The 21,598-nt window shown below is 37.4% G+C and overlaps 2 protein-coding genes and 1 long non-coding RNA gene across 4 annotated transcripts; 1 reads left to right on the top strand and 2 right to left on the bottom strand.

Moving 5' to 3' along the window:
• Nucleotides 1–1,306: 1,306 nt before the first annotated feature.
• Nucleotides 1,307–6,087, bottom strand: LOC103444822 (polyadenylate-binding protein 2). Of its 2 annotated transcripts, XM_008383764.4 has the most exons (6): nucleotides 5,701–6,087; nucleotides 5,502–5,604; nucleotides 5,047–5,117; nucleotides 1,901–2,092; nucleotides 1,685–1,809; nucleotides 1,307–1,593 (listed from the first exon to the last, which is right to left on the bottom strand). In XM_008383764.4, exons 1-6 carry the CDS (start codon nucleotides 5,992–5,994, stop codon nucleotides 1,545–1,547), a joined length of 834 nt encoding a protein of 277 aa, XP_008381986.2. In that variant the 5' UTR covers nucleotides 5,995–6,087; the 3' UTR covers nucleotides 1,307–1,544. The 2 variants fall into 2 exon arrangements, with proteins under 2 accessions (XP_008381986.2, XP_008381987.3); XM_008383765.3 differs by lacking the exons at nucleotides 5,047–5,117; nucleotides 5,502–5,604; nucleotides 5,701–6,087 and adding an exon at nucleotides 2,766–3,310.
• Nucleotides 6,088–6,435: 348 nt separating this feature from the next.
• LOC139192430 (uncharacterized) lies at nucleotides 6,436–7,635 on the top strand. The gene is made up of 2 exons (XR_011576601.1): nucleotides 6,436–7,069; nucleotides 7,238–7,635. It is a non-coding gene; the product is annotated as an uncharacterized lncRNA (long non-coding RNA).
• A 1,761-nt stretch (nucleotides 7,636–9,396) lies between these two features.
• On the bottom strand, nucleotides 9,397–14,106 carry LOC103444820 (ABC transporter G family member 1-like). Its single transcript, XM_008383763.4, has 8 exons — nucleotides 13,508–14,106; nucleotides 11,865–11,944; nucleotides 11,262–11,726; nucleotides 11,090–11,176; nucleotides 10,797–10,922; nucleotides 10,493–10,684; nucleotides 10,309–10,395; nucleotides 9,397–10,211 (listed from the first exon to the last, which is right to left on the bottom strand). The coding sequence occupies exons 1-8, from the start codon at nucleotides 14,016–14,018 to the stop codon at nucleotides 9,537–9,539; spliced, it is 2,223 nt and encodes a 740-aa protein (XP_008381985.3). The 5' UTR covers nucleotides 14,019–14,106; the 3' UTR covers nucleotides 9,397–9,536.
• Nucleotides 14,107–21,598: the final 7,492 nt, after the last annotated feature.

Here is a 21,598-nt window from a genome sequence, read left to right as displayed (position 1 = left end):
GAGAGATGTAACCTTAAACTGTTAGGAGTCAAGAGATCTAGCACTAGTAACTTAGTTGTGGCCACCAGGGGAAGAGGTAGATGAAACCCTAGTTAGTTGAATGAAAACCCTAACTAGCTAGTTCAACTTGAAACCCCCATATGCGTATAACTCACGTGCCCATCTAACTACATATTCTGGTTGGTTTGTACGTGAAACCCTAATTAGTTGAATGAAAACCCTAACTAGCTAGTTCAACTTGAAACCCCCATATGCGTATAACTCACGTGCCCATCTAACTACATATTCTGGTTGGTTTGTTCGTCTTATTGTAGATAGATACAGGTAGGGCACCGGTAGCTCAACCTTTGTTTCGTTATTTAAGGATTTCTTTCTTTGTTTTGTTTTGTTTTGTTCTGGCCATCTAGCATTCACCCATGGTTAAATTATTAAATAAGCTAAACCCCTAAATAACAAATGCCAAACTTCACTTTTGGTCACGTTGTTTATTCCATGTTTTGTTTTAGTCGATGTTTATTTATTTTTTCTTAAAAAAGAGATTAGTTGGTGATGAAGTCACGACAGTTTTTCTTTTCAAGAATTAGAAAGATTTATAGAGGCATTTTAGCCTCTTCTGGCCACCATCGTGTGATTCACCAATTTCAGAAATTGAATCTAAGACTAGCCGTGTGAAATATGACAACGTAAAAACAACATATTAGGAAAGAACATATCCATCTTCATTGGTATACAATCCAAGCAAAATTGTATGAATTTATACAGGCTTATTGTAGCCTACTCCAATGAACTAAGCAAACCAAATAATATTTATTATTGCCTACTTGGGGAGAATAGACAATATTTGCCTACAGAGAATTGCTTATAACGTTGGCTCATCAAAACAAAAAAAATGTTCGACTCCATCCATCACACCTTCCTTCTTTTGTTGACAAAACTCCACCAATCTTAAGGTTTAGGCGGGGTCCTACATCTAACAAAGGAAAAGGAAAGTTGGAGTGAAGGACACGATGAGTATATATGACTTGAATGTACAAAGCCACGAATAACACATACACCACACACACACCACTCGACACAAACGCACTACTAGGCTCACAACTAAATGCTCTCACTGGAATCCCATTGAGTGCTAGGTTCAGTCGCCCACATGCGTGTGAACGAATGAGACCTACCGACCGATGCGCATGTGAACGACTAAGCCAATCCTAGTATATCTCTAGTAATGCTACCCTTGAAAACACCATTTTTGAGGCATACGAAAGATGTTGCCAACATCGATGGAAGAAATTATAGACCATGCATTGCATTATTGGCCAATAAGAAACTTTTATTAGCTACTTCATAAGGCACACGTGCATAACCCTCAACCGCAACATAGGCGTTCTAGTCATACAGTTCAAAGTGCACTTTAGCAATAAGGGCACATCGATAGAGCTACCAGGTCAAAACTAAAACTCAACTACAATATGAAACGACAGGCCTTGTATTAGATGACGAATCCTTTCAGCCAGATGAATACGCTAGTCCAAGATGCAACCAATCTTCTAGTAATACGGCATGTATCGAGCTGGCCTTCTGAACCTTGGAACCTTCCTGCAGATGGAAGAAAGGGAAAAGAAAGCAAGATACATCAGGCACCTTCATTTTGATTATAAATAGAGTATGAGCACTGGAAGGAACATACCCATATCCATAGGGCGAGAAGTAAGGAGGTACATATGGCCTCCTGAAGCGGTAACCCATGTAAGGATTGAAGCGTCTTGGCCGGTATTGCTTCATACCAGGAACATTCGTCCTTTTAGGCAAAACCTATAGACATATATATTAAGAAGAAAATGAATAAATGCGATAACAAAAATAATGGATAAGAACATCCATGCCCAGCTTTCTGACGAGTTACCTTCAATTGCCGGCCGTGCAACTCAGACTCGTTTAGGCCGAGAGCCTCTTGAACAGCTTCGGTTTCCACAAATTCCACATAAGCGAAACCCTTTGGTTGGCCAAACTTATCTGTCAGTATAGTCACTCTATTGACTGTACCACATGATTGGAAATGCTGCTGCACTTCTTCAGGTGTGCATGCATAATCAACCTACAAAACATGATTTATCCAGTTTTTGAAGACAAAGCTGAGTCAGCCAAAGACACAACACGCACGACAACACATGGAAGTGCCCTCAAGACCAAAAAAGAACCAAAAAAGCTCAGCTGATACTTTGGCCTTGAGAACAACTGAGTGTGTTTGAAAGTTTTTTTAAAAGCGTCAGGGCATTCTAAATACCAAAAGCGCTTTCTGCAGTACTTAGCTGAATTAACAAAGAACTTTTTTAGGCAAAGAAGAATTCCATGTCAAATTTTATTATGCATGGCACATAAAAACATAATCCCCATCCAACATTCCAACGAATGTTTAGTCCCTGTAAGCCTGGTAACTTGAGAAGACGGAGCTTTCTGCATCCTACAGTCTCGGTATTATTTCAATTACTACTTCCAACAAAATTTTGCACGAGATGAAGAAAAGTCATGGATAAGTCTTATCAATGTAACACAGAAAGCTGCTATCCTGTAACACTCTCCACTAAAATTATAACATAGGACCATGGGTGAGGCACACAAGCAAGTGAAAAAAATTTCTAAGGTAAACAGAATTTATAAAAATATTACGAGAAGAAGAAAATCACACTCAAAAATTTGGGTGAATGTAGTCGACAGATAAGAAAATCTATCTCAATCAATATAGAGAAGCAGAATCATGTACCCCTCACCACATAAGTACATGGACACATATTCCTGAGCCACCAACCAACACCATTCCAGCAGCAGAGAAGCTCTACAACTAGAATTGAATACACGACTTTCCTTTGCTCTTCAAAACAGAGTTGCTGGCCTCTTGTACACTGAAGATCCAGCATCTAAATTCACATCCTACCGCGTGCCCCAGCCTTCACTTGGAATATCTTCAGCAAATTTCACCCCTTCTTTCCTCCTCAATACATCATATCCCCTACAACTAACTGTTGTAATTTTCCAAATGCACTTTTCTTTTTTCTAATTCTTTCTTCTTTTTCTTTTCATGCTTTTTTCTTCACCTTTTCCAAATTTTTCTTTATTTCTTTTTTTATTTGATATTTTCTTCCTCCCATTTTCAACTTTTGTAATTCTTTTTTCTTCTTCTTTTTTTTTTTTTTTTTTTTTTTTTTAATTCAACGTGTCCCTAAAATGACAGCCTAATTCTACATCAGAATACTCTGAGCCACCCACAAACTACAGTGTAACATGTCCACACAGAACTTGATGAAAAACAATGACCCTGCGATCATTTTACGACATAAGGTCAAACCATGACTCTGAAGTTGGGCATCATCCACATCCACATAAGAGTACAATAGAAAGATAACTTCAGTGAGTAGTACAATTGAGGAGGTTAACCCCTTACTTTCTCTTTTATGTTCCAAAGTAAAAATTAAAGAAGATGACAAAGGGAAAAGAAAAACACAATAGACAATAACAAAAAAAAAAATGAAAGGACTAGCAAAATTCAGAGAACCGTCATGATACATGATTACGGGTTGAAATATAAAATAACAAAGACATAGCAATATCTGATGTTTTGAAGTGAAATCTTATAGATCGCAGAAGTGGTAAAAGTCTACAAAACTAACAAATTAGAAAAGAACCTACTTAAGAAATGAAACATTATGGATGTGAAGCAATAGCAGTTATGACCATAAATTATTAAGCTATTACAGTAGTTTGTTATCCTTGTTATTTCAAGTTTTCCAACTACCGATTGCCTATATATGGGTTGTCTTGTAGTACGTTTTTGGTCCATTGGTTTGATAACGAAGAATTGAATTTACCCTTGTGATTGAAAACAAAAAAGAATTGAGTTCACCCCACTTGCCCCTCTTTCTCCTTCTGTCTTTATTCTCTTTTACAGTTCCATCATCCTTCAAATATCTCTTCCCATTCTTCATACATTGGTGCAAAGCTTTTTCCTTTTTAAAACCATATATCTTGTGAAAAATTATGCATGCTTTCATTGAGGACTAGGTAAATGTAAATATAAAGAAGCGCATAAATAATGTTAAGCCATGGCGTGTTGATCAACTAATGCATAAAGCACAAGTTCATACAGACTGTTAGGTTGTGGGTTTTGTTATTTCTTGGGTTTTAACAAAACTAGAATCAAATATAGATTGGGCAGCGCTTAAGCACACATTGATATGTAGATTATTGAATTACAGATCTAGAGAGTTTTGAAAAATCTTGACCTAATATATTCATATGACATTACGGCTAAAGTATTTCCAAATTCTAGATAGACTGTACTGTGAGGGTACCTTTAGATTGTACAGCGATGTATGAGTCCCAACACAAAACATTCTCATATCCTGATTGATATAAAAGTTATTTTATGATAAAAAACAAGCATTATTTAAGTAACTATTTCCTTTAAATCCTTTCATATCCAGAGGTGATAATAAAATTAAGGGAATCCCTATTAGCACTCCAAAATAGCCATCCTGCACTCCCCCATTCTTTATATTTTACTTGACAGAGCAGTGCATGATGACTTTTTGAAGTTCAATTAGCAGCTCCCTAATTTAATTCTATGAGTGCATTTTAATAAATATCAACACTACTACCATACAAAGGTTAAACAAAAATGCAGATATCAATGGCCTATCAACATTACTAACACTAGATAGAGATACCAAAAATCTGGTCAAATCATAAAGAATATCCTCTTCATTTTGATACTGAAAAACTAAATTGATATATAAAATCTAGTAGTGGACTTGCCAAAACCACATGTTTACTTGCACTATGCAACTTCACACAAAGATAACATGACAAACTGGAGGATTTCTCTATAAACAGCCGAGTGTCAGAAGTATGAGTGCGCTGTCGACATAGGTCAGAAAATGCCGAACGCAGGGCAACATAGCCATTAGGACTAGACAAGTAGACAGATCTAAGCTTAAATGCACAGAATGCAAACGCTTCAGAAAGAGTAAGAGATTTCAACATTCTGGTACTTACATTGCCAACAAAAACCGAACGTGCGTCCACCTCTTCTCTGTTTGCTTGAGAAGCAGCGGCAATTGCAGGATCTATGTGGAACCAATAACGACACATAGGTAAATGAGCATGTTACTCAAAAGAAGTTAAACCAAAATTCCTTGCAAGTCACACGAAAAAACAAACATAAAAATGTTAAACTCCACAGGACAATAAGAGTGTAATTATCAAAACGCTGATAACATAACACACTTCAAAAAAACACTTAGCGCAGCGCATAATTAAACCCTTGTGCTATATTTTTCAAATTTCATGATATGCACTACAGATTTTCTATAAACATTCAATAGAACATGGTCAAATACAGCATTTCACAAACCATATATTCCAAAAACCTCCCTTTTTCAGTTTCAGTAACCACAGGATTCAAGAACCAAAAAATTAATTACTTTTTCAGGAGAGAGAGAGAGGGGAACCTTGAACAGCGCCCATTTCCTTCTCAACCTTGGCCTGCATCTCGCGAAGAGCAGCAGCTTCCTCCTCCATCTCCTTCAACCGCTTCTTCATCTCGTCCAGCTCCTACAATACAAAATCAAATCCACCGAATTAATTTGACAATTGTGTTTTACGATTTGGTTGTTGAAACAAATTGAATTCTAGGGATTTAATGAGTACCTTTACGGCGGCGACGTCCGCGGTGGACATGTCAACGTCGGCGTGATGAGCGTCCATGTCGCCGTCCAATTCTCCTTCGTCTGGGATCTCTGCTCCGTACACCTCATGCTCCTCTTCCTCCATTGCTCTTTCTGCGACCTCTGAATTCTTTTTTACGAAGGTATATACTCGTCCGCGTCTTATATTTGCCATTGGATTATATTTGGAAGCTACACTAGTTATACGGGGTCGTTTTGCCAGATCTATTTTGCATTTTTTTGGAATTTTCCATTGGAAACCCAAAATTGAAATCATTCGATAATCATTTCGTTTTTAATTTTTAATTTTAAGCAATTACCATAGTTAGTAAAATACATAACGGGTCTGGTGGATAAATTACACAAATGTATATTATTCGAAAACTTTATTAAAAAGAATACCTAATTAGTTTTCAGTTTACAAAAAAATTAAAATTAAAATTAAAATATGTAAACGAAATGGTTATCAAATAGCTTCTTCCCGGTCCATAAACACCAGGGCAAATCTTCCAAGACCCTATCTCAACCGCTCAGTCGCTCACTCTCCGCCACCTTCGATGAAATTGTTATGTGAATATATTTGTATTGCATTGTTGAAACTGTATGAAGGTGTAAGAAATTCAATTATACAAGAGCATGTGAAGCTATTCTAGGCAAACTGATGCTAATCTTATGCTAGTTACAGTCATCTCCTACAACCACTCCAAGAAAGATTTTTGCTCCTTCAAGCACTCTAAATCATATCAAATCGTTGACTATTTTATTTCCTTTAACACTCCCCTCAAAATGGAGTGTGGATGACAATAACACCCAACTTGCTAAGATGTGAGTAGAAAACAGGTGCTCTTAGCAGCTTTGTAAACATGTCAGCTATTTGATTTCCTGTTTGCACATGATTGGTCTTGCCCTATCCCTTTTGAACTCACTTGCCAATTCTACGTGTTTGGTCTGCTCATGATATATTGGGTTCGCTGCAATGTGTAAGGCAACTTGATTATCACAAAACAGTCTTGCTGGCTCAAGATGGGGGTACATGCAAATATTTCAATAAGTACCTCAACCAAGTGAGTTCACAAGTGGTTGCACCATGGAGCGATATTAAGCTTTTGCCGAAGATCTTGCAACGGTGACTTGCTTCTTACTTTTCTATGATGCGACTTACCAAGAAAAAAACAATAGCTCGTCACTGATTGGCATATGATCAGGCATCTAGTTCAATCCATATCACGAACGACCAAGAGATTCCGGCCAGTAGGGTGAAGGTTCCGGCAAATAGCTTTAAGCTTCGAATCTCTGAGTGCTTGATTGGGGACCAGATTTGGCCATTCTCTTCACTGTCAGGAACAATCAAGGTAATGGGTCTTTCTCTTACTGTTTTGTTTGGTTCCTCGGAATGGAGAAAATGATCAGAAAGTTGGATTTATGTGTTTTATGTGTTGGGTTGTGAGAAATTGAGTTTATCTGTCCAATTAGTGTGATTCATTTATGTACTGTGTATATATATTAACCTAACCGGGCAGCGGAGCATAGACAGTGTGGCATTGCAAATCGTAATCCAAGTTGATCGATTTCGGTTCCAGGAAGAACAAATACAAGCTTTGATATATATATATATATATATTTAGAAAAAAAAACCCATGCTTTAATGCTTTGATTGTTCATCACTCGCATTTTACCTAGTTAGTTTCAGATAAGGATTGGGGACCACGATCTGGTTGTGATTAATTTACATGAAAAGTGTATTAAAAATCCATTCTTTGTTAGTCTGATGGTCATAATTTGTATCCGTTTTTCCAATCAAACTCAACTTTTGAGGAGTTTTTGGAAGTGAGGTTTGTTTATTAGATGGCTAAGAGCTTGAAAATCATTTGTTTAAGGTGGATTTTTGCTATCTTGAATCGAGAGATGGCATGAATTAGCTGATGGGTTCAGATCCTTTTTTATGTTGACATGGTAAATATGTGGTAAAAGGCTGGAAAGACGGGATGAGTGCAGTGGTAAAAGCACTTCCCATCTAACCGAACTTGACAAATTTCAATAGGAGCCTTTGTGAATATCTTGTTTTTATTCATTAGATACATTGGATTCTCTGGTACAAATAGCATCTACTTACCTACAAATAGGATGTAACTTTTTATTATAACCGGAAAACTATAGATCCGTTTGTTGTTGGAGGGGTGGATTTTGATGGAGTTTTCGATACTTATAAAAAGAGTTTTCGTAAAGTTTCCATGTTGGGAAAGTGGAGGTGGTGATTTCAATATTTCTGGTATTTTCAGGGCTAGGAGTAGTAGTACTACTGGTGCTCATCGGTATGAACATCTCCTCCATGTCCTCTTTTTTTCTTTTGTGTGTGGTCTTTTTCCTTCTCAAATCCCTTTCTTTGTTGCTGCTTTCTTTTTACTATTCTCTTTTTTTATCTAATGGCATTAACATTAACATTATACTTTAGCATATACTTTAATATTATACTTTAACATTAACAATCATAAGCTGATGCCAAATTATCCAATTAGGAAGTAAAGATGCATTCCTGTTGCATGTTGTGTTGTGCACAGTTTCATTAGAATGCAATCAAGGAATGATACTTTGTTTCAACAATTTGAAAACAATGATGTTGATGTGGTAGAGAAAGCTCGGGGCAAGTCAAGAAGGGGAACATGCATTTGAATGACGACAATGTTACGAATGATGTTAGAGAGCATGTAACCGGATCCTCTAAATCTCGACGGGCACATGCAGTAAGAGGAGCTCGAACCGTCGCTGACGCAGATGGCGTTCGGCCCGCACATGCCGTGGACTTTGCACAATTCGTACCCGGCTTGCCAGATGATGTTCCATTGCCGCAGACTGGGATCGAAGCTGTAAATTCTGAAATTCCCGTCGTCGTTGATCATCAGTTTTCGAGATCGATTTAGGCCGAAATCGGAGGCGATAAACGACTCGCCGTTTTCCTGCTGCACTTTGCCTTCGGAGTCCAGAGACTGGAAAGCGTTGCTGAGACTCTAATAGACGTCAGTGTCGTTGAAGCCTAAATTACTCGCGTTGACGACGCTGAACTTGCCGTTCTTGGAGAAAAGAGGGTGAAATTAGCTCCGGTCATGATCTGGTTCGGCAACACGATGCAGCGGGGAAGGCGAAGCTCTCCCATTTGCCGTAAATTAAGTTTCCGTCGTTGCGGAGGAGGAGTCTGGTGGTGTTTGGGTTCGAAGATGCAGGTCTGGGGTTGAGGTGGGGAACAGCCCATAAACTTTTCTTTTTTTTTTTGTTTCAAAAAAAAATTAAAATTTTTATATTTATGTGGGCCCTATGACATGTGGCGTCTAGTCACTGTCCACGTGAGCGTCGCGTCACTAGTTAATGCCTGATTTAACAGCAAACTTAATAGATGATGAAAGACTCCCAAAATTATGAAACTTCAGGGTAGTAAACTGAGATTAACCCTTAAATTAAATAAAAGAATCAAATTTAATTTTGAATTAAAACAAATATAAACAACAAGGGTACTTTAAGATGAGATTGTGTTTTGAAATACCACTTAAAATTTCAACAACGGTCACGATTAATCCATGTTAACGTCATGTTCACATCTTGTATTGACTTTTTTAAAGAAAGAATGTGAGAGAGGAGGGGAGGGGAGTGGAGGGGAATTGACGGGATTCCAACTCCTCCATATATATACTTTGTAAAATAAATTTCGTATATTTTCTTTCTGGTAAAGTCCGTTCAACCATAGCTGGAATACACGTACATAGATAATACATTCAAACAATGTTCTATTTAGTGCTACAAATTAACAAAAACACACTACAAGTTTGCTTAATCTGAGGGTATGGGGGGTGGATTTTCTGTGATCTGTTTCGAGTGCTTCGGAGTAGCAACTATGAGAGCTTTGATGATTGGTACAACCTTTTCTGTGAACTTTATGATTCCCAGAAACATGAGCCTGTAAACTATTACCATTCCAAACAAAATGGCAAGATCGACCCACTTGGAGTATCCCATCTGCACTTGCCAAACGCTACGTAAAATTTCTTCACCGTTAATGGTTGAATATCCTTCTGCTTGATTGTTTGGGAATGTCAGTCCTTCAAACTCATTTTTGTAGAATCCTTCATTTGCGTACTTGTGGAATGCAATGTAGTACATTGGATATCTCCAGAAGGGCTTAGGGAGGTCATTGGGTAGTCGGAAGAAACCTCCGTTCAGCATCATTACTCCTTGAATTCCAGCACCGGTAATAATTCCCATGAGGAAATCTGGCACAACGCTTGCGACAATCATCATTAGGCTCTCGACCAACATCATGGTCACAAAGAGTAGCAATGCAAAATAGGCAAAGTGATCAAAGCTCTTTTGAAGACCGACAAGGTAGTAGGCTATAGCTCCGGGAATTAAAGAGATGATGAGCAAGTATGGAATGGAGGAAAATGTGTTTCCAACAACAAATGCCGAAACACCATAGTGCCCGTTCAATCTCTCTCGCCCGAAGATCTGGTTCGTGAGACAAATAAAAGGCGGTCAGATCATCAATAATGCTTATTAGATGCAATGCTCACAAAATAAGGAACGATCCAGCAAACTGACAAACCTTCATGTCTTCTACAAAAGAAGGGAATCCACCTATTGCCATGAAAGTCAAGAATGCTCCAACAAACATAAGCATCGAACCTCTCGCCTGAAAATTCGGTCATTTTTGGAGCTATTAAATTAGTATTGGCTAATGTTTTGCATCACAGTAGAGAAATATATCGGTGATATCTTCAGTGAATTACCTGTATGGAGCCAAAAGTGGAGCCAATGTCGTAAAAGATAGTGCCTACGCATAAACACAAGGCAATGTAAATTGCAAGGCGAAGCCAGTAGTAGCCAAGATCGCGATACATGTTCACAAACGATCTCCTTGTGAGAACAAGGCATTGGGTTACGAAGCTGGCTTGACTTCCCTTCTCTAGAGTTCCACCTTTCTACAATACAAAAGAAAAGCGCATTAAGTAGTATTCGCTAACCTCTTTTCTTTTTTCGTTTCTATGCTTTCGATCAGCTCATAATACTTTAATTGAGTGACAGATGGTTTACCTGTTGGGAAATACTAGCTACCTGCAGCTGAACTTGCTTGTTAATATTTGAATACTTGTATGATTGTATGAGAATATTAATCGCTTCTTCTGTGCTTGTTTTGCCCCCAAGCCCTTGTTCGATATCCTAATATCAAAGGCTCCAGGTAAGTTTTCGTAGTTGGAGTTTCCATATTTTTATCATATGAAGATATCTAATTAGTTTTCCTATCAAGATTTATTTATTTAATTTTTTTTTTTTCGGGGTATCAAAAAGTTGAAATATAGCGAGGAGATTGTTCTAAGAAGACTTACAACATCAAAATCCTTGTTGATAGTTCTAAGGTAGTGATCTGATGGGTTTCTCAGAGTCGGGCATGGGAATCCATTTGAAGCAAAAAACTGCACCATTCGGATTAGTACTATTGCTTAATCGCTCGTATGTAAGAAGTAAACAAGTTTATGCTGATGAGAGTTCAAAGCTTACTTGTTCTGCCATTGAAGCAAGGCCAAAGTAGACTGTCCTACTAGAGGAGAGTAGGCAAAGATTTTGGAAAAGATCGAAAACCTCACTGCTAGGTTGATGAATCGATGCAATAACTGTCCTTCCATCACGGTGAGCTAGCTTAACAATGCGGTTCATGACGTGGTAAGACGCTGCACTGTCTAGGCCACTGGTAGGCTCATCAAGGAAGAGAAGCTTCGGGCGAGTCAAGATTTCAATGCAAATGCTAACTCTTCTTTTCTGGCCACCGCTAAGTCCTTTTATGCTCCAACCTCCAATTCTTGTGTCCATGGAGTCTTGCAACCCCATCTCCCTTATCGTCATCTCCGCTCTTTCCTTCTTTTCTGCTTGGGACATGGAGTCGGGCAGTTGCAGCTGCGCTGAGTAATATACAGCTTCCCTTACTGTTAATGTTGTCATTAGAGTGTCGTCTTGAGTCACGTACGCCTATATCATCGAGAAATCAAACGTAGGAACTATTATTTCCTAAAATAAATAGGAATTATGACATTAAAATGAGGAAGTGATGCATTATATATGTGAGTGATGAGATTGTACATCTTCATATATGTTCATTTTTCTTACCGATGTTCCGAAAGCAAGTGTTTCTTTACGGCCATTGATTAAGATCTCCCCGGTCTGCTGTGTGTTTGAACTTAGCCTTCCTGCAATATTTAAACGTTTTAAAAATCCCTACGGCGCTAGGCGGCTAGCCACCTTCCTAATTAATGCCTAGACGTTTGAAAATTAAGAAAGAGCACCTAAACCTATTGAGGCGCCCTCCTAGGCACTTGCCTAGTGCGCCCAGACCCGCCTAGGCATCCGCCTAGGTTGCAATTCACTTAGATAGAAATAGATAACTTTTATTTTGCATTTTATTTTTTTTCCAATAAATTGTAATAGACTTATTAAATACTTAAATGAACACACATTATATGCTTGTTCTCATGTTTTCATTATGTTCCAATAGCTAATAATATAGGGGTGTGATATTCACACACCCCTTTTTACTTCTCTCACACCCTTTTAATTTTCGGTCGTCGGATCGGATAAATTAAAGAAGATCAAATGACAGAAATTAACAAGGGGTGTGGGAGAAGTAAAAAGGGGTGTGTGGATAGCACACCTCATAATATATATGTCATTCTATTTTGTATTTTATGATGAAATTATATGTATTTTAAGTATAAACATACATTTTTTTACACGAAATATAATAGATTTAATTAAATCCGTCTAGTCCGCCTAGACACCGCCTAGACCTTGCTTAGCCGCCTAGGCGCTAAACCTCAACATGCTGCCCGAGTAGCGCCTAACATCTTTTATAACCTTGATTATAGATCTTAATTGGAGCTCTGACTTTATCAGAATTTTCACGTAGCAGAATGGCTGCTCCTTTTTTATGGGAAATTAGCCGTTTTAGACGGATTTCAAACAGGTTGTTCCGAAATAAAAAGATATAAGTGGCTTTCAAAATGGTTGTGCCGAAATAGAAACTTTTAGAAAATGAAAAGACAAAGAAATCCATGCTTTTAAGCCCCCTTCCGCTCTCTCTCCTCCCTGCGTTCATGCTCCAGACATCTCTCTCTCTTCCAGATTTTAGAGCAGTGACTAATTGAATTTCATTGCAGACCAAAATTGGAGAAACGAAAGAGATTTGGAGGAAGTGTATCCAGTAGCAAAAAGACACCAAAACAAAATCTATATTTTGTCAGGTTCCCAACTTCACCACCTACTATTACAATATTAAATATTAGGTTTCATCAACAAATGATGTCGGTGATATTAAAATGAAAACTCTCATATATTAATTATATATTATTTTATATATGATCGATATAGAATCATATTCTCCAACAATTTCAACTTGCCCTTACCCCTAAAATTAGAAGCCTTTTTACACAGTTACACATGACAAACAAGAAAGAATATATGAAATCAAAGAAATAAATGAATTTTTTAAATTTGTTTTATGATCTGTTATATAAAGTTGGTCAGTTTTTCATAAAAAAAATATATTGAAAAATAGGCTGAAATGAAGATTTTACCCTTTCAAATGTTGAAATGATAAACATCCAATAATATATGGATCAAATATTAGTGACATAATCCATTAAATATTAACGATAACTTGACAAGATCTAACAAATGGTCATTTCTTCTTCTGAGATTTGTATTTTCATCATTTCAGCCAATCTCCAAAAGAATTATACATAGTTGAGAGTTACCTGCCAAAGCATCCAAAAGGGTAGATTTGCCAGAGCCAGAAGGACCCATGATAGCCAACATCTCACCAGGTTGAGCATACCCTGTAACCTCCTGCAAGATCATTCTTTGCCCATTTTTCCCATCAGCTACACCAACCCACAGGTCCTTCCATGTCAAAGAAACTCCCTTCCTTTTCGACCCGATTTCGACATCAACACCATCACCACTACTTTGATGATCATTTCCGCAACTCAGCTTTGCAACGGATTCCAGTCTCAGAGGCGGAGCTTCACGAACGTCCATGCCGGAGTTCGAAGCCAAACCGCCTTTAAACTCAATGCGGAACGGGAAAATTCTGTCCATGCTGGAGCAGGACAATGATATGTTCCCACCATCCTCATCTTCTTCTGCAGAATCTCTGGTTTGTTGCCTTTGCATATGATCATCATCTGATGACAATAATGTTCTTGTTGGGCTTGGACTTGGTGTCCATCTTGGAACACTACTTTTAGCCGAAGAATTCAACTCCATGGCAATTGATGGATGTTAAGGTCGTTGCAGGTTTTTGCACTAAGATATATCCAACTGGTCGTATTTAAAGTTATTTAAACCTTACAAGTTCAAATATATTAATGAAATCCTAGCCAACTTGTTCAATTGGGTAAATAAAATAATTAAATTAATGTTTGGAGGTGGGGTTGCTGACATGCTGCACCATCCTTAAAAATGCATGAATTTTATTGGATAAACAGTACATGTTCAATGCACTTGAATGCTAATGCCCGTCTCCTTTACATACATTTGTCGTTAACACGTGTCACTCCTTTAGGATTACATACATGTACGTGTAAGAATGTGAACATGAGATAAGATGATCCGATATTAGTTGTTTGAGTCCAATCCGAATAAGAAAGCCTCTAAGAAGATGGAATTCAGTTCTTGGCAGTAGAGGACTCTATTGCAGGGAAAAACTGATTTGAATTAGGAAGGCTTAAGTAGTTTTCCATAAGGATTTTAATAGGGAATCCATATTCTAATATGAGAAGGATATGTGTGTACATATATATATATATATATATATATATATGGCAATCTCTTCTCTTACAGGGGTGTGCTCTTTTGGAACTAAGCCCTATTTTTAGTTTGAGTGATAAATACCCTGACAGAGAGAAGAAGAATTGCTGTGCTCTCACAGGTTGATCGAGATCCACCATGACTGCATCAAACGGGAGTTCTACAGGTTAGTATAATTAGGTTTTATTTGGATTGATGTTTTGTGTCTACTTGGTTGTAGTTTAAGTAACTGAATCTTGCAGTTAGATTTTGGTTTACATGTGGTATCAGAGCCATAGATTCATGTTCTTAAATTCAATCGATAAAATTGATTGAATCCAAAATAAAATTCCGGTCTTCAGACTTCGAAACAGGTTCTGGTAGTTAAAATTAGGAAAAGAAGAAACGGTGCGTTTTGATTAAAATATGATGATTAATACTTGACCGTTAAGAACTAATAAACTATCTTCTCTTCCGAATTGGGAATACAAATCGACATCTATCGATTTCGATTTCGGGGTTTGAAAAACTGGGTTATACGACATCTATCGATTTCGATTTCGGGGTTTGAAAAACTGGGTTATATGAATTGTTGTTGAGTATCCACAATTTATATTAATTGCTTCCGCTACTGGGTGTTGATGCTCATAGAACAAACGGGTATGTCTCCTGAACATTGAATTGAAATTTGTTTTTTTAATCAATCTTATCTTGAATTTCATTATGTTCTACAGCATGATTCGAATAGTGAGCATAAAAATATGCTTATTTATGCTGATTAGTCCTATGTTTATGCGTTTTTCTCTAACCATCTATGGAAGGGAGTTCTTCGATAAGAACCTCTGCAGATTTCACTTGTTTTATGCAGAAAGTTTTATGAAGAACTGTTCATTTGATAAAGATCTGCTAAAACTGTGTTCTTAAAAGGAAAAATCTTTTATTCTATATGTGCTTATCAATTCTTCATTGTTAAGATTATATATATGGATAAAAGGTTTTGATGATATGATGTACAAAGGACTGTGAGATGAAATCTGGAACTCTAAACGTTCTTCTGTGATTTCATTGTGTTCTACAGTGTCTGCAATATCAATGAAGACTCTAAATTTGGCTAACATCCCAATTCTTACTGGTGGGGGAAATTACAAGAAGTGGAGAAGGGAAATCAGTTTGCTGTTGACTCTAAACGAGTTTGATATAGCAATCGAGAATCCCAAACCCGTGGTCAATGATCAGAGCACAAGGGCTGAAAAGGCAGATTTTGAGAGATGGACAAGGGCTAATAAGGTAGCAGAAAGACTCAATGCAATGGACATAAACATAGGTGAAAAGCAGTTAGTATTCATGATTCTTCAAGCACTTCCCAGTAAATATAGTCAGTTGAAGATCTCCTACAATACTCAAGACAAAAACTGGGATATTGATCAGTTGATTGCACAGTGTGTGCAAGAAGAAACTCGTCAAAAACAAGAAAGAGGCAAAGAAGTTGAGGACATCAACTTTGTGCAAACTATAAATGACAAAAAGCAGTTCAACAACAGAAGCTTTTCTGGTTCTGGTAAGAGTTCTAAGCCTTTTAAAACTTCTAATAAGTTCAGTAATTCTGCTAAAGTAGTTGACTCCCCTAGAAAATCTATCAAGTTTAAAGCTAAACCTAAAGATGTGTCTAAATTAAAATGTTTTTGGTGCAAAACTAAGGGCCATTTAAAAGTTAACTGTGAAATTTTCAAAGATTATGTAAAGAGCAAAGAAAAGGAACAAGTACTTGTCTGTATTGAATCAAATCTTTGTGAAGTACCTGTTGATTCTTGGTGGTTTGATACCGGATGCTCAGTGCATATAACTAATTCTTTAAATGGTTTTCAAAAACAAAAGGAATTTGGAAATGCTACATATAATGTTTTTGTTGGGGAAGGAACTAAAGTTGCAGTAGAGTCAGTTGGGATAGTGAAATTAGTCTTATGTTCTGGTTATGTTTTAGAGTTGAAAGATGTGCTATATGTGCCTAAGATGAAAAGAAACTTAATTTCTGCCTCTAAAATTGTAAAAGATGGTTTTTCTTTTCTTGGTGATGATGAGTGCCTCAAAATTTTCAAGAAAAACTGTCCTAACACTATTTTAGGGACTGCCCTTTTGTCTGATAATTTATGGAATCTAAATTGCACTGTTAAGGCACTCAATCACACGATTTTCAGCATTAGTACTAAGAGAATGATAGGTCAGGATACTTCATACATTTTATGGCACAAAAGACTAGGACACATCTCTAAAGAAAGGATAATTAAGCTGTCAAAAACTGACTTGATTCCAAAATTAGATCTTTCTACTGCAACTGAATGTGTTGACTGCCTAAAGGGTAAAATGACCAATTTTAGAAAAACAGATGCCAAAAGGAGCCAGGGGTCACTTGAAATCATACACACTGATATCTGTGGTCCTTTTCCAGTTAAGACAATATGTGGAAACAAGTATTTCATTAATTTCATAGATGATTTTTCAAGGCTGGGATATACCTTTCTGATTAATGAAAAAGCTGATGCCCTTAAGTGTTTTATAATCTACAAAACTGAGGTTGAAAAACAGTTAGGCAAGGTTATTAAAATTGTTAGATCGGATAGGGGAGGTGAATACTTTGGCAGGTACACTGAATCCGGGCAGCAAAAGGGACCATTTGCTCTCTATCTCGAGAAGAATGGTATTGTGGCGCAGTACACCACACCTGGAACGCCTCAACAGAATGGTGTTTCTGAAAGAAGAAACAGGACTCTTATTGGTATGGTTAGAAGCATGATGTCCAGATCAAAATTGCCAGGATTCTTGTGGGGAGAAGCTTTAAAAACAGCTAATCATATATTGAATCGAGTTCCAAGCAAGGCAGTATCTACCACACCCTATGAGTTATGGCATGGGAGAGTTCCTAGTTTTACTTATTTCCATGTTTGGGGTTGTAAAGCAGAAGCTAAGTTATATAATCCTAATGAAAGAAAGCTGGATTCAAGGACTCAGTCATGTTATTTTATTGGCTATCCTGAGAAATCAAAAGGATACAGGTTCTATATCCCTCAAGGTCACACTCGGATCCAAGAGACACACAATGCAGTTTTCCTAGAAGATGAAGATGTCTCTCATTTGTCAAGGGAAAATTTCATATTTGAAGAGATGCATTCAGATGGTGGGGACCATGTGACAATGGATTATAATTCGGTCTCATTGTTTCCCAATCAATCATCAATTGCCATTGAAGATATGAGTGAAGATTTAGGAGTTCCTGATGACAACTCTGTAGGAGTTGATTCTACAACACAAGCTGCAACAATTCCTTTTGCAGAAGCATGTGAACCAGTTGCTGTTCCACCTCCAGTTGAAATCAGAAGGTCCACAAGAGCTCGGAAAACCACTGCAAGCAATGACTATGTGTACTTACAAGAGACTGAGTTCGATATTGGTGACATTGATGATCCTCTTACATATACTCAGGCAACTGAAAGTCCTCAAGCAGTTCTTTGGAACAATGCAATGAAGGATGAGTTAGATTCAATGTCCAAAAACCAGGTTTGGACATTGGTGGAATCCAACTCTGAAATTAGGCCAATAGGCTGCAAGTGGGTATATAAAACCAAAAGGGATGCTGCTGGAAGAATTGAAAGATATAAAGCAAGGTTGGTTGCTAAGGGGTTTACTCAAAGGGAGGGGATCGACTATAATGATACTTTCTCTCCAGTTTCCTCCAAAGACTCCATGCGAGTTATCATGTCTTTAGCTGCCTACTTCGATCTTGAATTACATCAAATGGATGTAAAAACCGCTTTTCTTAACGGAGACTTACAAGAGGCTATATACATGAAACAACCTGTTGGATTTGTTGAAAAGGGGAAAGAGAATTTGGTATGCAAGCTCAATAAGTCCATATACAGCTTGAAACAAGCATCAAGGCAATGGTACCTAAAGTTTGATCAAATTGTCTCTGCACAAGGTTTTGTAGAAAACAAACTGGATGATTGTATATACATTAAGTTCTCAGGTTCCGAGTTCATCTTCTTAGTACTTTATGTTGATGACATTCTCCTAGCTAGTTCATGTCCCCAATTGCTTCATAGCACTAAGAGAATGCTAAGTGATAACTTTGAGATGAAAGATCTTGGAGAAGCACATTATGTACTAGGAATAGAGATTGTTCGAGATAGGAAAAGGAGGCTCCTTGGTTTATCTCAAAAGGGGTACATTGACAGAGTGTTGGAGAAATTTCATATGGCAAGTTGCAATTGTGGTCAGGTTCCAGTCAATAAAGGTGACAAGTTTTCGAAGATTCAATGTCCAAGATCTGATTTGGAGGTGAAGAAAATGCAAGCTAAGCCTTATGCCTCGTTGATTGGAAGTCTTATGTATGCAACTATCTGTACAAGGCCTGATATTGCCTTCATAGTTGGTATGCTAGGACGATTTCAAGCAAATCCTGGAGAAGCACATTGGGTGGCAGCCAAGAAGGTTCTTCGATACTTGCAGAGAACCAAAACTCACATGTTAGTATATGGCCGAACTGATTCTTTGGAGCTCAGGGGGTATACAGACTCGGATTTAGCTGGAGATGTGGATGACAGGAAGTCCACAGGGGGTTATATCTTCATACTCAATGGAGGGGCAGTTTCGTGGAAAAGTGCAAAGCAAACTATTATAGCCACATCAACTATGGAAGCTGAGTTTGTAGCCTGTTTTGAAGGCATGAAACATGCAGCATGGTTGAAGAATTTTTTGACAGATTTAAAGATTGTGAATTCGGTTCAGAAACCAGTAACAATGTTCTGTGATAACAACTCGGCTGTGTTTTTTGCTAAGAATAATAAAAGGACTTCAGCATCTAGATTGATGGACGTGAAGTTTCTTAAGGTCAGAGAACAAGTCAAGAAAGGAGTTATTGAAGTACAGCACATTAGCACTACTATGATGATTGCTGATCCCTTGACTAAGGCACTGCCAATTGGAGAATTCAAGAAACATGTTTCTTCAATGGGAGTACTAGAAGGTTTTGATCAGTGGGAGTAATCACGTGTGTGTTAAAGGCTTGGGATTGCATAAGTATATGTGTTTCAAGAACTGTATGTGCAATTCTGACAAGCTGAACTAAGGATGCTTTATGTTTTAACTTGCTTTAGTTAGTTTGTTAAGGTTGTTTGTGTTTTAATAAGTGTCCTTGTCTGCTACTCGATACTTTGGCTTTCAGGTGTTGAGGTACGGATACTGGACTGAGTTAGAATTTAGTTTCATTAGTAACTTTGAAAGAACAGTTTGTCTGTTTTTAAGTTTGTGGTTAATAATTTTATATAGTCAATTACTATGTTGCTTTTCTGTGAAGATTAATGTGTGTTGTGATCTTTTGAAAAGTGGGAGCATAATGTTTGACGGTTTATGTTAGTCATGAGTCATATTTACAAATTGAATATATGTGAGCCTTGAATTAATACTACAATTTGGTTGTGGTCTGAGATTCTTGGTTTCTATATTTTGAGATGTAATGGGACAGTGGTCATGATGGTTAAATCTTAGATGAGGTTATGTGATCACTTCTTATGATTGGTGACGGCAAGGTTTGATCTTTGTCTCATGTTCAAGTGGGAGAATGTAAGAATGTGAACATGAGATAAGATGATCGGATATTAGTTGTTTGAGTCCAATCCGAATAAGAAAGCCTCTAAGAAGATGGAATTCAGTTCTTGGCAGTAGAGGACTCTATTGCAGGGAAAAACTGATTTGAATTAGGAAGGCTTAAGTAGTTTTCCATAAGGATTTTAATAGGGAATCCATATTCTAATATGAGAAGGATATGTGTGTACATATATATATATATATATATATGGCAATCTCTTCTCTTACAGGGGTGTGCTCTTTTGGAACTAAGCCCTATTCTTAGTTTGAGTGATAAATACCCTGACAGAGAGAAGAAGAATTGCTGTGCTCTCACAGGTTGATCGAGATCCACCATGACTGCATCAAACGGGAGTTCTACAGGTTAGTATAATTAGGTTTTATTTGGATTGATGTTTTGTGTCTACTTGGTTGTAGTTTAAGTAACTGAATCTTGCAGTTAGATTTTGGTTTACAGTACGGACAAAAATGATCCACGTGCATGTGGGAAACTGACTACAGCACTTCTTATAATAATAGGTTAAGCTTTGGTGTTAGATTGAGTTTTCACTTTGATCTTTTGTGTTTAATTAGTGTATTAATTAGTACAAAATTATGAATTTACACAGTTTCATTAACAAGCATGTGAAAGAGAACGGCCTCTAAAATCTTAACCGAGAAAAATCCAGTGGCAAAAAGTCCGGTTAAGGAAAGAAGCCTCACGTAGTACTAAAACGAAAACTAACCAACGTTTACCGACCTCTTATGTGTATATTGCATCAGCCATGGCAGCCCCCGAATCCATTCGAAACGACAGACCACTACGCGTGTATTCTTAATAATGTAGCTTAGTTTGCCAATCCACACACTGTATGTAATCAACGACCATCGATCCTTTTGATTGTTGCTTAGTTTGCAAGTCTGAAATGCTTTTGACTTTCAAAACCAAATATAGAACAAAGATTGAGAATATGGTAAGTTGGCTGGCTTGTTTTATCGTAATAAGTGGTTGTTTTACTATAATAATTAAGGTGGCTTTGAATTTGGACTTTTCCAACAAAGCATGCATCCACAAGTTGCGACTAATATTTTTTTTTCTTTTCAATCGAACCTCGGCGGAAGGTGGTGAGTTTTGATGGGTCAAAGAAAGTTATACTTAGGAGGACATGAATTTTATCCCTCTTATTACAAAGAAGATGAAAAAACAAAAGGTAATGTTATCCACACATTCATTTTTAACTCTCATAAATCCTCTTAATTTCCGACTGTCAAATTGAATGATTGAAGAAAATCAAAGGGTGTATGGAAAGTAAAAATTGGTGTGTGGATAGTATCACCTAAAACAAAAAAAAATACAAGTAAAAGTGGAGGAACATAAACCTGATCCTCCTGAAAACAAAAATAATATTACAAGAAAAAGAAGGGGGCATAGAACCTAA

The sequence above is a fragment of the Malus domestica genome, chromosome 15 (genome assembly GCF_042453785.1).
Source record: "Malus domestica chromosome 15, GDT2T_hap1".
Classification (NCBI taxonomy): domain Eukaryota; kingdom Viridiplantae; phylum Streptophyta; class Magnoliopsida; order Rosales; family Rosaceae; genus Malus; species Malus domestica.
This window is presented reverse-complemented; position numbering and strand designations above follow the sequence as displayed.

Excerpts from the sequence above, each read along its gene's own strand:
- LOC103444820 (XM_008383763.4), bottom strand. The coding sequence starts at position 14,018 with ATGGAGTTGAATTCTTCGGCTAAAAGTAGTGTTCCAAGATGGACACCA. Across the intron at positions 11,177-11,261 it reads TTGCTTCAATGGCAGAACAA|TTTTTTGCTTCAAATGGATT; the intron begins GTAAGCTTTGAA and ends CGAATGGTGCAG. Across the intron at positions 10,396-10,492 it reads CCACTTTTGGCTCCATACAG|GCGAGAGGTTCGATGCTTAT; the intron begins GTAATTCACTGA and ends CCGAATTTTCAG.
- LOC103444822 (XM_008383764.4), bottom strand. The coding sequence starts at position 5,994 with ATGATTTCAATTTTGGGTTTCCAATGGAAAATTCCAAAAAAATGCAAA. Across the intron at positions 5,605-5,700 it reads CGGACGTCGCCGCCGTAAAG|GAGCTGGACGAGATGAAGAA; the intron begins GTACTCATTAAA and ends TTTGTATTGTAG. Across the intron at positions 2,093-5,046 it reads GTTCGGTTTTTGTTGGCAAT|GTTGATTATGCATGCACACC; the intron begins GTAAGTACCAGA and ends CATGTTTTGTAG.